We start from the raw sequence: 14,248 nt of genomic DNA, 5'->3' as shown, positions 1-14,248 counted from the left end.
ATATGTCTTTGTTTCTCTGTCTGTCACTCTGATTGACAAGAAGGAGTGTAGCAACTTACCTACTTAACTCCTTTGGCTCCCATGTGCCTTTCAAGGTCATTTATATGAAACAGTCTAATGAAAAAGAAGTTCATATTTGAATTTATCATGACTCCGAAGGTTGTAGATAGATTAGATAGCTTTGGATAAGAGAGGATGGTGGAATTTCTGGAGCTTGTTCACACATGCCTTTTTCTTTGCATGATAATGATATAGCATGCTTTTGTGCATGACATGTTCTTAGACAACGATTTCTGGAGGGGTTAATAAGCCAATGCAGTGATTTCAATTACACAATCATGACTGTTTTAAATGATATATAACCCTGAGAGCCTGAAAATTATGGGCATCCAATATTGATTTTGACTCTTGTCCTTTTCACATCTTGGTGAAGCTCTGCCCATATTTACTTCCGCCTTTTTAAGATACACTTTTTATACACAATTAATCATCCTACTGACCTGTTGTCAATTAACGTAATTAGTTGCAAAATATTTCTTCAGCTGTTTAATTTTACCAACACTTACTTTTTCTGGTCCTTTGTTGCACCGTCGCAACGTTTTTGAGACGTGTTGCATCCATCAAATTCAAACGACATTATTTTTGCCCTGAAATCGTACATTTCCTCAGTTTAAACATTTGATTTGTTTTCTATCTTCTATTGTGAATAGAGTATTAGTTTACGAGATTATCAAATCGATGCATTCTATATTTGTATTTACATTTTACACAGTGTCCAAACCTTATTCGGAATTGGTGTTATATATATTAATATATAAACATATTTACGAAGCAATATTAGTACAGGATCTGTGAAATGCACAATTTTATGAAGAGAATATGGAGTATATACATTTGCAATAATGAATTTGTACTTTGTAGTTATACGCAGTGTATATATTATCTTCTATATTTGTGCTTGAATACCTTGTGGTATGCAATTTTGATACACATAATGATTGGCTTTAGCATACGTGATTATAAAAATTCATGGCAGATCTGAAGCATGTCAGCCCTCAGCTGTAAACCATTATATCCAGCCGTCTCATTCCACTCCATTTGAGTTGCGTTTTGCCTCTCCCTGGTTAGAAGGGTGTATATTTGTATATGTGTGTCGACGTGGGAGAGCTTGTACATGTTTACATGTGGAATCCCATGCCATGTGCTGCATGGCTTCGTGTGTTTGTGAATGTGTTTGCAAGTGTATGCCTTAACGCTACCTCGGTATAAACTATGTCGTTGCTCAGAGACACTCATCTGGTAAATATATCGCTGCTTCATGTCTGGACGAATGAATTAATCAGAAAAGAAGGTACAGTTGCATTTTATCTTATCTTAAAGATTCTAAATAATACATGATAAATAGATGTACATGATGATGTGCAACTGAAATGGGATTTATGTTACGATAAGAATTACAGAGGTGTAAAAGTATTTTATTCGATTAAATTCCTGGGAAAATAACCATCTGGGAAATTCAGCAAAACTATCAATCACTGGAAGTTCATGAATAATTCAAAATAACCATACCGAACACAGCAAATAAAATCGCATGACTTTATAAAGTTGTTAGATTGATACTGAGAAAACAATAAAAAAAAATAATCCTATCGATCTAGAAGCGTTTCTGTTCCTGCAGCATGAACGTAATAAAAAAAAAGATGGCATTTTGACATTGTCATTCTGTTTCCTGAGCTCACACTGACCCATTTAATGAATATTCTTAGAGCATTTCCTGTTTTAGACTATTTTTATTTGTATAGCACCTAAAACCATGTCCGAATGTAGCTGTATCCAAACCCGGATGCAGATCCATATTTAGATCCCTAATTAGCAAAACCAGAGGTAACAATAGCAAAGAAAAACTCCCTGAAATGACATGAGGGAAAAAAAAAACCTAGAGGCTTTTGGGTGACATTATAAATCATAAATCTTCTATAGTTGCATTTCATAATGTCAAACCGTGCAAAAGACGTTGAAAGTATGAGCCTATTGTAAAAAGGAGTTGTTTTTTTAATTACACCAGGCTCTTTTAGGCAGAAATCTCTGGTATCCTGTGGAGATACATTTACATTTATAGCATTTGGCAGATGGCTTTATCCAGAGCGACTTACATTTATCACATTTATTCAACTGAGCAGATATGGGGTTAAGGAGTGTGCTCAGGGGCCCAAAAATGGCAGATTGGTGTGACTGGGATTTGAATTCATGATCTTCAGATCCAAAGTCCAATGCCTTAACCGCTAAGCTATTTCTTCCTCTATGCATCTACTAAACCAGAGGGAGTTTTGGGAATAAACTTGAGAAGTGCAAATGTAAATTGAGTGTCTATAAAAGACCATCTCCAATCACAATGCTTAATGATTAGATGAATGTTTTTTCATTGATACTGTTTGCATTTCACCTTACAGTGTCCTCTACAGTTTATATATCTAAAGGTTAGCCTGTGTATGATTTGACTACATGATGTTTCTTGTGTTCAGATCACACATATGGACAAGTCTCTCAACCGCATCGTGGACTCTCTGAACCTCCTGCTGAAGAGTGAGGGTGGTGTGAGCAGTGTGGCAGGCGCAGTACAGGATGAAAGGCCCTACACGCTAACACGCAACCTCAGTCTGCCCACGTATGACCAGCTCTCCACCATGTGTCCATCTGCCCCTGAGGAGAGTTCCTGAGCTTTAATAGCCTCCAAAAAGCAACTGTGCCTTGTGCGGGTTTGTGTTGGAGCTGAGTAGACATGAATAAAAAGACACTGAATCTGTTCTCATGCTTGGTAAGATTTACTCAGGTGGACCAAGTCACTCTGTCGGACAAAACGGAATGGATTACCGATTAGGCGTGGTGTGTTTACTGTATAAGGACAAATACGTGAGATTATTTGTAATCCAAAATCTTGATATGCTGATTATTATGAAATCCAGGTTTTTTGTTTTTTTTTCTTCAAAGTTTTAATACAAGCTACGGGGATGCTTAAGGCAAGCTATGACCATCCAAACTGTTGCATGTATATTTATTAGATCCAGTCATTTGGGGCGGTTATGCAATCTGTACATTTCAAATCTATTTATTACAACGTATACATTGATTCACAAATTTCGTGATTTCTGTTCACATGCAATTTACTTTTTTTTTTCTTTCCTCCGAATAATGAGCCAGACGGTGTGACTGCATCACTCCGAAATACTTTTTTTGATTTTTATACATGCTAGTTTGCCTATTAATAAATCTTAACCATCACTAATGTGTTTTGTTTGCATTACTTTTCAGTGAGGTCCCCGTCTTGAAACTGTTTCTCTGTGTCCCTGGATTTCCCGCTCTTTTTCATTTTGGTCCTTACTATAGAACTTTGATGGTTGGATGGCAATGTGGAGGCATTTATGGCATTCAGGAGCGATTGTAATCCTTTTTCTGAAAAAAAGTCTTTCAGCCACGCTTGAATTCCTTCAGTGCATCCTGACAGATCAATGACTTACGCAGCACACGACCATATGGACGGCACCGTGACCTATGACCCCTATTCGATACCTCTGCTCTTTTGGGTGAAGGGCCTCGTTGCCACGGAGATGACTTGCACCGTACACCCCCTGACCCTCTCTTGTGAATGAACATGGTCGTCTCTCTGGTTCTTTCAATTATTGCTTATCTAATGGACTAGTGTTGCCAGTTAGATGTGAAACAAGTGCTTTCACAAACTGACCTTTTGTAGTTAACTGGGAATTATTTTTAGTTAACGTATCTATTTATTGTGCATACATTTGAGTGTAGAAATCTTTCAACCTATGAACTGTTCAAACCACTTCATTTCTGGAGATGTTTTGTTGCGAATGCATATTTAATTTTTATAGAGATTTCTGGGACATTGTTTTCAAATGTTAAAATCCTCTTCATGGTCCAGGTTTCTTTCTTGGAAATGACTGCAAGTTCTCCTTTTTCTACAACACATTACTCAACACGGAATATTAAAAGCCGAATTGACGCATATAAAGTCAACATGATACTACCGGTATCATCAGAAAATTGACTTTACCGCATGACTTGGTTCCTCATGGTGACTAACATCAGCCGTTTCCTTCTGAGTTTCAGATGAAGTTGCCTTCTGCAACATTCACTTAACCTTTTTTGTTATACGTCGTACATTCCTTAATCTGCTGATAATATATACATGTATGTATAAATGCAATAGACAAGCATGGATCAAGCCTCTTACATAACCCTCTTTAATAGTGACTCAAAAGCGTTCAAAGATCGTGTAGGCCTGACACGGCTGACTTTCAACACAGAGGGGTTTTACATTCTTTTCAGAAAATAGAGGACAGAAGGTGAGTGAGTGACAAGAGCCAAGCATAGCCACAGTGCTGACTGTTCTTTAGACTTTGCTACCCTGCAACAAGACAACTGTGTCAACAGTAAAGGCAAGAGGACAACAGAGCAGGCAGGCAGCATGGAGGGCAGGCCCTGCTACTGTGGGGGTCTGGGCCATATGCCGCCACATAAATGATGGGCCTTTGTTATGCGTTTAAAAGGACGCACTGCTGCCACTCTTTTTGAGACTGCTGAGCAAACTTGAGGTGCAAATGCCATTAATTCAAGCTAGTGAACCCATAGAGGTGTATCCAGCCTTAAAGACACAGCTTGCCAGTGCCTCGGCAAGTTTTATGGGCCAAATGATTTGGAGAGAAAAAGACATGGAAAGAGGCTGAAGAATCTGGAAGATGGATGGTTGGATTGTTTGGCAAACCAGGCAGTGTGCTAGTTATAATAGGGTTAAGAGCGCTGGGAAACTGGTTTCTTTGGTAACACAAAATGTGTGTCATAAAAATTTGAGCTTTCACACACGAGCAGCAATTTGAGATCATGGATCATGCAACTGTTTTATGGTTGATGTAAAATAAAAAAAATGGTAATTAGCATTGAAGAATGGCCGAAATTCGGAAATAAATTCCTGTTTTGCATTAATGTCATCTTAATGAACTAACAGCTGGACAAAAGAATAGATTCAGATATGAGACCTGACTTCACTGAGGTGTGTACAGATTGTCAGAGGATGAACAGCTACAGCGCTCTGGGATTTCTGTGAGTCAATCTGGGGGTCCCAAGAGTCTCAGAAAATCATCCATCTGGTTAGAAATCCCACTGGTGATGGTACAGCATATTGACAATCTGGACCTAATGATTTTATTGTAAAAGATAAAATAATGAGGTCCCAGTTTATGTTTTTTGGGAGGGCACACCTATAAATTGTGTAGGTATGTCTGTACAACATATATCTTGCCATACGTATATAGTATTACATATGATTTAACATAGCATTCAGAATCTGTGCCAATCGAAGACAATAACATGACAAAAACATCAAAACAACAAATAGTAAAAGTGCATTTTTGAACATAAATTTTCAGGCAATTTGCTTTTGTTACATCCTGTAGAACTATATTGTCTTGTTTTTGTCTTTTAAATCAGATGGCAGACAAAAATCCTTCCAATTCTATCCCTCTTGCTGGTGAAACTGTAATGTCCTGAGCTCAGCTGATACCACAAAGTGCCTCTGATCAAAAGAAAGACAGATTAGTCATGAGACCCATCGTTCCTCCTTGGGGTCTGATGGGAGCCTTGGGGGGCCAATCTCAGTTTTCTTGCACACGACTGCAGATAGGGCAGCAAAGCCAAATCAAACAGAGGATTTGGGGGCACCCAGGACTCCCATTAAGACGCACAGGCTCATTTGCAGGTGAATGCGATGGCACTCGCTCGGCCTGACGCGCCTTTCGCTCCTTTTGTTCCGCTGCGGCCTTTTTTTTTTTACTGCCAGATGGTCGGAGAAATGAGACACGCCCAGATCCTCCCACCGACTGCATCCCACCGCAAAGAATAAATAAAATATCACGGGAAAAGTATAGACAGCGAATTTCAGCGCTTATACAGTTTATCTATGATGTTGATGATTCTGGTGATGGTCCTTTTTTTTTTTACATAAGAGGATGATTAATCAGAGTAGAAAGAAAGAAAGAAAGAAAGAAAGAAAGAAAGAAAGAAAGAAAGAAAGAAAGAAAGAAAGAAAGAAAGAAAGAAAGAAAAAGATATTCTGATTCAGAATACAATTTCGTTTAGTGTAGAATTTGTCCGATTTTAACGTTTCTAAATGTATTAGTAATAATAAAAATAATAAAAATAATAATAATAATAAAAAAAAAATAATAATAATAATAACGATCATTAAAATAATGAAACAAATGCAAAGAAAAGTAACAAATTAGTAGTCTTTTCAAATCATCAAGGAAGAGGGTATGAAAAATTCGTGTACTCACACACACACACACACACACACACACACACACACACACACACACGTGTGTGTGTGTGTGTGTGTGTGAATATATTTATTTATTTATATATATATATATATATATATATATATATATATATATATATATATATACACACACACACACACACACACACACACACACACACACACATATATATATATATATATATATATATATATATATATATATATATATATATATATGTGTGTGTGTGTGTGTGTGTGTGTGTGTGTGTATATATACACGAATTTTTCATACATCATTTGTGTTCATTTTATGATTTTCAAAATTAAATTTGTTGTTTTACATAAAATCCGCAGATCAGCTCTGTTTCCACAAAGCATCGAGGCACAAAGAGCATCACAATAAATGCTTACTCGCGTCCTCTCTTTCTCTCTCTCTCTCTCTTCCTCTCTCTCTCTGGGAAATCTTACATTTATTTTTAGGGTCATTGCTATACAAAAGTTCCCTGAACTGATTGGATTTTCACGGTATACAAAGTAAAGCAACACATTTCTAAAATTTTTGACTCTACAAAACAACCTTGAGCTATTGTCTGTGCTTTAAAGTCTTATTGACATTTACATCTTATTTACCTCTCTTCTAGCAAAGTGCAATAACAGGAAATAATAAGAATAATAAATTAATTAATAAAAGATCACCCGCAAAAAAAATACATAGAAAATAAAAGAAAATCAATGAATAATTAATTTGATATTTGTTTATAAACTTCTTTAGAATGAATAGGAATGAAAAAACAAGATGAAGGAGATTTTGAAGAGTCTGGAAATGGTTCTGGTGGTAAACTTTGGACTGGTTTTTTGTTTGGTAAGAGGCTTTCTAATGAGCCTTGTTGTGATGGCCATCATGCGCTCTAATAGAGAAGCATGTTATTTATTTTGCATGTGTGTGTGTGTGTGTGTGTGTGTGTGTGTGTGTGTGTGTGTGTGTGTGTAGGTATAGAGTGGGAGGCAGGTGGTTGGTGTGTGTGTGTGTGTGTGTGTGTGTGTGTGTGTGTGTGTGTGTGTGTGTGTGTGTGTAGCAGGAGCCCGTTTTGTTCCGCGGCTCTCCGTAAGTGTTTCATTAGCTGAGAGGGCGCTGAAAATGAAGCTCTTACACTGGGACAAAGCGGATGGGGGTTGTGTTTCTCAGAGGGCACCTGCCTCCTCCTTCATTATGGAGAGAGAAAACGGGCTTTAAATCCCCGTATAACCGAGCAGCTGTCCAGGGTGGAACAGCTGAGAGACTAAAACTCCTTTTTTTTCTATATCTCTTTTTTTTGTTATTACTCTCAACTGTTCACATCCAATCAGTACAAAAGGCAGAACATTTTAACACCCCCCCTCCATCCACCCCACCTCCTCCTCCACCCCCCAGGTTCTAGATATTAAGATATTATAACTCTGCTCAGGACAGACACAACAATACCACTGGGTAAACAAAAATATAATTTATTTTTTTTCTTTCTTCCATTCAATTCCTTAATACAGGGCTAGTATATACATATATATAGAAAAAAGAGGCTCAGAAACATTTGCATCGTGACGTCATCCGACAAACTTAAATAAACCAAAACAACAAATATTGCCATAAAGTAAAAGAAATAGCTGTAAATAAAAGCTTGACACTATCATGGATCATAAATAAAACATAAGTTAGTAGCATTTTCCTTCCACAAGGAGAGCAACATTTCAGATGATGAATTATATAAAGAACAATGCAAACTACAAAAAAATCAACTTACACAACAAGAAGTGAAAAATAATAATAATAATAATAATAATAATAACATTAAAAAAACCACAGTAATAATAATAATATTAATAATAATAATGAAATAATTGCACGTTTCAGACGTTGTAACACTGCAACCAAGTCTGTTCTGGTATTGCTACATTGATCAGAGAGAAAAAAAAGGAAACTGAAATAATAATTATTATTATTATAATAATATTAGATTAAAAAAGGCTTCATTTCGTCCTTGGTGTGTCCATCATCCGCTCAGCAGATAAAACACAGGACTTCTCAGTGCAACGCATCTAAAAAAGAAAAGAAAAAAACAACATGGATTAGAGATTTGAACGAGTTGAATATCTTGAAAGCTCGAACGAGAAGACTTTTTAAACAAATCATATAGAAATTCATCTTCTCAGAGTGATGAAGGCTTCAGATTACAGACAAAAAACATCACCAAATTATGGCTCAGTGAACTGCTGTTGTTAGATGCACATGCAAACTGGTGAATACACAAATCTAGGAAGATGTTCTGATAAAAACACCTTACCATCTGATTCTTTTGCGTGGAGTAACTTCAGCAGGGATGGACGAGCTCGAGCGCTCTGTCTGCTTCGTGTCCAAACTTCGTTTTCTCTTGGGGAAAAAGTCTAGACAGGAACAAAGCAAAAGATTGGTTTTGGAGGAAATGATAATAATAATAATAATAATAAGAAGAAGAAGAAGAAGAAGAAGAAGAAGAATTGTATTGATGTATAAGATGTGGGTTGATGTATAAGATGAGGAATTTAGGAATAATCTAACATCTAAGATATTTCTAGTACTTTTTTTTGTTCCAAAGATCTTACCTGTAATGTGCGTAGTATTCTGTCTTGAAGGCTCTGGATTCCCTGATCTTCTCCGGCACACAGGAGTGACCAGTTCCTGAGCGTTCAGAGCTCCAGAGCGGTTCTCCTGGTTCACTTCTACAGATGAAGTCGGCGCTTGGAATGAACTCTGAGCTTCATTTTTACATCCAGTCTCCATGTTGGATTCGGCGGCGTCTTTGGCGTTCCCAGTGCGCGCTTTCCCGTTACGCACGGACTCCTTGTAGAAGGACGGCACGGCGCTCACGGAAATTTCCTCCCACTCGTAATTTCCAGGCAACGGCACGTTGTCCTCGAAGTTAAAGTTCCAGCGGGTCTGGTCCCGTTCCGAGATTTCCTGGAGTCTCCGTTGCATTTCGCAGCCCAGCTCTTCATGGTCCACGGGTCCGAAGAGGTTGCGGCAGACCCTGGTGCGGGCGAGGTGAGGGTACGTCCTCCGTGCGGCGTGTCGCTCCCACAGGTTCTGGATGTCAACGTTCGTCATGATGCGCTTAACTTTTAGACTCGGAAACGGAACCGGTGTTTGGGCTGAGGAACGTTTTTTGTTCACGTCCAATTTATATTTCTGCTCTGAACGCTTGAAGGCCCGGTGTGTACAAAGCGCTCACAGGGGATTGGCTCTCTCTTTACGCCCCGCCCATTACAACAAACCCCGCCCCCCCTTTGCGCAGAAAAGGATAGTGAGGGAACACAATGCGTCTTTCACGTGTTTATTCGAGTTGTATGTAAATACGCACAAAAGCCATAAAGTCGTGTGGAGAGATTGCGCCTGGATGCTGAGCTGAAAAAAAGAAGGAGAGAAAAGCCACAATTAATTGCAAATGCGTGTTATTTTTTTATATAATTTTTCTTTCTTCCTTTTTTAATAACAATATAATTGCTATTCATTGGTCAACTACATAAAAAAAAAAAACCTGTCCTGTTGTGGACATTTTACGCACTGTAAAAGATCTGAGATCTGATGTGTGGATAATATACAACTATTACAAAATAATTATATACATATATTGCAGCTACAAATATATTTTTTTTATATAAAATCGTAATCGTAAATTACAATTAATAAACAAAAAAACTGCAGAAGTTTTTATATTACAAACCTGATGTTCTACTGAATGATATAAGATATTAATTAATAATAAGATAAATGTAGAAATAATAATTATGGAAATAACATCAACAATAATAACAATATACCATTTTATACCACTATTAATACTAATATTAAAATTAATTAAATTCAGTTCAATTCCGTTTTATAGCGCTTTTAACAATGGACAATGTCCTAATTCAGCTTTACAAGAGATAATAAGAAGTTATAAATTGTGAATGTAAGTTTAGTACTATATGTTTGTTCCTTATAATTTATATTTATATAATTATTATTATTATTGTTATTATTATTATTATTATTTTCGACAGTAATGATAGTTGTTGTTGTCTACCTTTTGTTTTGCATCATTAGAAGTTTATGAAACCCCTTTTAAACCCCTTTTAAGTATTAAAAAAAATAATTTTTAAGCCTTAAAGCAGTTCCTATATTTTTTCATGAATGTCTGTATGTGTTCTTGTAAGCTCTAAGCACAATCCTGGAGACTCTAAAAGGACTTTTTGGGGAGCTACATGTGGAACGGCATCCTGCCGCACTGTAGTCCAAATAGATCCTGTTATTAACCAGACATACTTCAACATTTACTCTGACACGTGAAATAAGAGTTCGAGTGCAGCACGTATAAGCCATTTATAGTTTAAAGATCAGCTTGGAGACTTTTTATTTAGTTAGATTTTTCAGAAAAAACTGTATAATACATTGTAAAAGATAAGAACATGGAGCTCAGGCCTGTTTAAAGTTACTCCAGAAAGTCCAATTTAATGTAAACAATGAAGATCAGAAACACACATGAGGGGTAGAGAGAGGAAGGTTTTCACACGTGTGTCAGAACAAATCATTTTGGAAATTGATAACAAAATAAAAGGAAAAATAAAATAAACATATAAATAAAATTGTAGTCTGTTTATAAATGCATTTCATTTTAGTTCACTTCCTAAAAATGCAGACAAAAATACAGATAACTACTTTATTATAGGCTAAAATATTATTCATTCAATAGATCAAATAAGCTTCTTCTTTATTTATTTATTTTTTCATTGCATTTTTTTGCTTCTGCTGCTGAAAATGAACCAAAAACTGAACCTGGACCTTCATTAAAACTGCACCCACATGTGACGCAGTGAAGAACATGACTGATCAATACAGAACGTTGTCCTAATTGTAGATAAAGCAATCAAACTTGATTTCTTTTTATTGTTAGAGTGTTAATGTTACAAATAATGATCTTAAGACAATCAGAATCAGTCGGATTTAACACGTCTGATCATCTCTGATTTTAAATCCTCACAATCACTCAGACACGCCGGTATCTACATCATGCCTAAACACTGAAAATGACATATAGGCTGTAATGTGTATTAAAGTTATGCAAATGCTAAAACTATTTATTTATTCATGTATTTGTTTGTTTGATTTATTTTCAGCAGGATTTTATTTGCCAAGTATAAACAGTTTCATGGAGTTTTCTGTCGCGCACTGCCCTCTTGTGGCAACCAAGACGAATTACAGTCTTATTGAATTATTTCAAGATTTGTTTATTTTTTTAATTTATTTATTTATAATTCTGTATGCATAGACAAAAGTTTCGGGACACCTGATGTGGTTCTTGCCCAAACTTTAATGACAAAAAGTTTGGGCTAGCATTAAATTTTCCCTTTGCTTTAACTAAGAGACCCAAACCTGTTCCAGCATGACGATGCCCCAAAGAGAGCTCCATGAAAATAAACCTTACATGGGTTGAACTGGAAGATATTGAGTGGCCTGCTATGACCTCAACCCTAGTGAACAACACTATTTGGATTAATTGTAACACTGACTGCACTTCTTGTCACCTCACCTACAACAGTACCTGCTTTTACTTGTGGCTGAATGAGCAAAAAACTCTGCAAACATACTCTAAAATTTAGTGGAACATCTTCCCAGAAGAGTGGAGAATATTATAAGAGCAAATGGCGATTAAATGTGGAATGGGATGTTTAAAAGTCACATATCGGTCTTATAGTCAGGGGTCCACAAACTTTTGTCCATATAATGTATGTATGTATTAGTCAACTGATTGATTGATTAATTATGTAGGTGTATATTAACGATCTGATTGATTGCCCTATTGATTATAAATGTATGCATATGTTGTTTGATTGAGTGATTGATTAATTGATTGATTTATAATTATGTATATAAGTGAATGCATGTATTCATTGAATACAAACTGTTCATTTAATGATGCAGGCATTTCATGCATTAGATCAGGTTACAGTCTGCAAGAGGTATCGTTTGTTTTTGGGACACAAAAAAGTTAGGACAATGTGCAAAATGTAAATAAAAATAAAATGCAATGATTATCTCATAAATCCTTATTTTATTCACAACAAAAACGTTTAAACTGAGAATTTATACCATTTTAAGGAAATTCAGAGGTCATTTTGAATTTAAGGGCTGCAACAGGTTTTAAAAAAGACATCACATCTTATGTCTGTATACATCTGGAAACTATGGAGACCAGTTGCTAAAGTTTTGGGAGAAGAATGTTGTCTTATATGTATCTGATACAGGATTCTCGCTGCTCAACAGTTCTGGGTTTCCTTTGTTGTATTTTTCTTTTCATGATGTGCCAAATGTTTTTAAATGGTAAAGGTCTCAGCACCCGAACTTTTCTACTACAAAGTCGTGCAAGTGTAATAGATGCAGTATGCAATTAGAATTGACTTGTTTAAATGTCTAAGGCCTTCCCTCAAAAAACTTTTTGAATGGAAGCATTAATTTTAATAACTTTTGTTGGCCAGTCCCAAATCTTTTAAGACGTGTTGCAGCCGTACCTTATTTTTTTCCTAAAATTGTACATTTCCTCAGTTTGAACATTTCATATGTTTTCTATGTTCTATTATGTATAAAATGAATGCAGTCTGTTTTTAGGGTGAGATATACTCGAGGTGATGATGTTGCTATTATAAAATGGATGTTATACAGGAAGTCTATAAAGACAAATGATTGCGTCCCTATTCATATATTCTGTCAAAGAACTATAGCATACAATAAGCTTGCAGCTGGCACATGGCAGCATGGGTGGCCTGTTGTTTACTGAGAGTGAGAACAGGTGAGCTACAATAAATCAGTCCATTAGTAAAAGTCTACACGCCCTTGTTAGAATGGCAGGATTTTGTGGTGTAAAAAAAGAAACCAAGACAAATCATGTAGGTACTTTTTTTGCACCTGTAATATGAAATTATAATGAATACAATTATAGTGAAAAGACAATAAAGAAAATTAATAAATAAATAAATGTAATATCCTTGTTGTGTAAGTGTGCACACCACTCAGCCTTGACCGATAAAGAGATTATCAGCATGGCACACCTTGACCTTTTCTTGCAAAAATCTCCAAGCTCCTTCAAATTGAATGATGTTTTTTCAGGTCTGGTTTTCATCATGCATAAAAACTGATCCTCTTTCAGTTAAGCCGTTTCTTTGTTGATTTGGATGTATGTTCTGGGTCATTGTCTTCCTGAAAGCATCATCAGCTTACTATCAGAAGTAAAAAGTTAGAAATGATTTGAGTTATTCATGATTCCCTTCACCTTGAGAAAAAGCCCAAGTTGTTCCTAAAGAAAGGCAGATATCAAAGTATGATGTTTCTACCACCCTGAGAAGATGATGTTCTTGTGTTTTTTGCACCAAACCTACCTTTACGAATTGGTCTAATGAGACCTTCACACATTATGCTGAATGTTTTGGGGTGATGTTTTTTTTTACCATAATGTGTTTTTTAAATATCCAATTCCCCTTTGAGTCACCATTTGATCTAATAATGACCTTCACTGTTGTGGAAAGAAAAGTGTGAGGTGTAGGGTGTAAGGTGTAGCTCAGTGTTTATGATGTTGGACTTCGGATAAGAAGGTTCATGCCTGGGGTGCCTGGGGTGCAGTCAGCGTTTCAAATCATTCCAATTTATCCCAAAGATGTTCAGTAGCGTTGAGGCCAGAGCTCGAAAACAGGCCACTCAAGATTGAATTTAAATCTTCCACTCTAGTCTATGTAAATCTTTATGGAGGTGCACAATTGGGTCTGCTAATTCTAATGACGAAGTCAATTCAACTTTGTGGTTTGGGAAAGAATCACATATAGCTGGAAAACTGTGTAAGAAACTGGCACATGTAGAGGGTAAGTAGGACG

The 14,248-nt window shown here is 36.4% G+C and overlaps 2 protein-coding genes across 4 annotated transcripts in view; one reads left to right on the top strand and one right to left on the bottom strand.

Annotated features, from left to right (window-relative positions):
* The window catches only part of kcnq1.1 (potassium voltage-gated channel, KQT-like subfamily, member 1.1), a 48,860-nt gene extending 45,581 nt beyond the window's left edge, over nt 1-3,279 (top strand). For all 3 annotated transcript variants that reach the window (XM_046840597.1, XM_046840596.1, XM_046840595.1), the window contains one exon: nt 2,523-3,279. In XM_046840597.1, the coding sequence (XP_046696553.1) occupies nt 2,523-2,717 (195 nt within the window). In that variant the 3' untranslated portion in view covers nt 2,718-3,279. The remainder of the gene's footprint in view (nt 1-2,522) is intronic.
* Nucleotides 3,280-7,803: 4,524 nt separating this feature from the next.
* On the bottom strand, nt 7,804-9,592 carry cdkn1ca (cyclin-dependent kinase inhibitor 1Ca). The gene is made up of 3 exons (XM_046840586.1): nt 8,951-9,592; nt 8,653-8,752; nt 7,804-8,407 (listed from the first exon to the last, which is right to left on the bottom strand). Coding segments are annotated over exons 1-3 (603 nt in total). The 5' UTR covers nt 9,453-9,592; the 3' UTR covers nt 7,804-8,406.
* Nucleotides 9,593-14,248: the final 4,656 nt, after the last annotated feature.

This window comes from Silurus meridionalis, chromosome 26, assembly GCF_014805685.1.
Source record: "Silurus meridionalis isolate SWU-2019-XX chromosome 26, ASM1480568v1, whole genome shotgun sequence".
NCBI lineage: Eukaryota > Metazoa > Chordata > Actinopteri > Siluriformes > Siluridae > Silurus > Silurus meridionalis.
Note: the sequence above shows the minus strand (reverse complement) of the source record. Positions and strands in the feature narration are given on the sequence as shown.

Coding starts and splice junctions, on each gene's coding strand:
- cdkn1ca (XM_046840586.1), bottom strand. CDS start 9,452: ATGACGAACGTTGACATCCAGAACCTGTGGGAGCGACACGCCGCACGG. Junction 8,753..8,950: donor GAATACTACGCACATTACAG/GTAAGATCTTTG, acceptor GTTCCTGTCTAG/ACTTTTTCCCCAAGAGAAAA.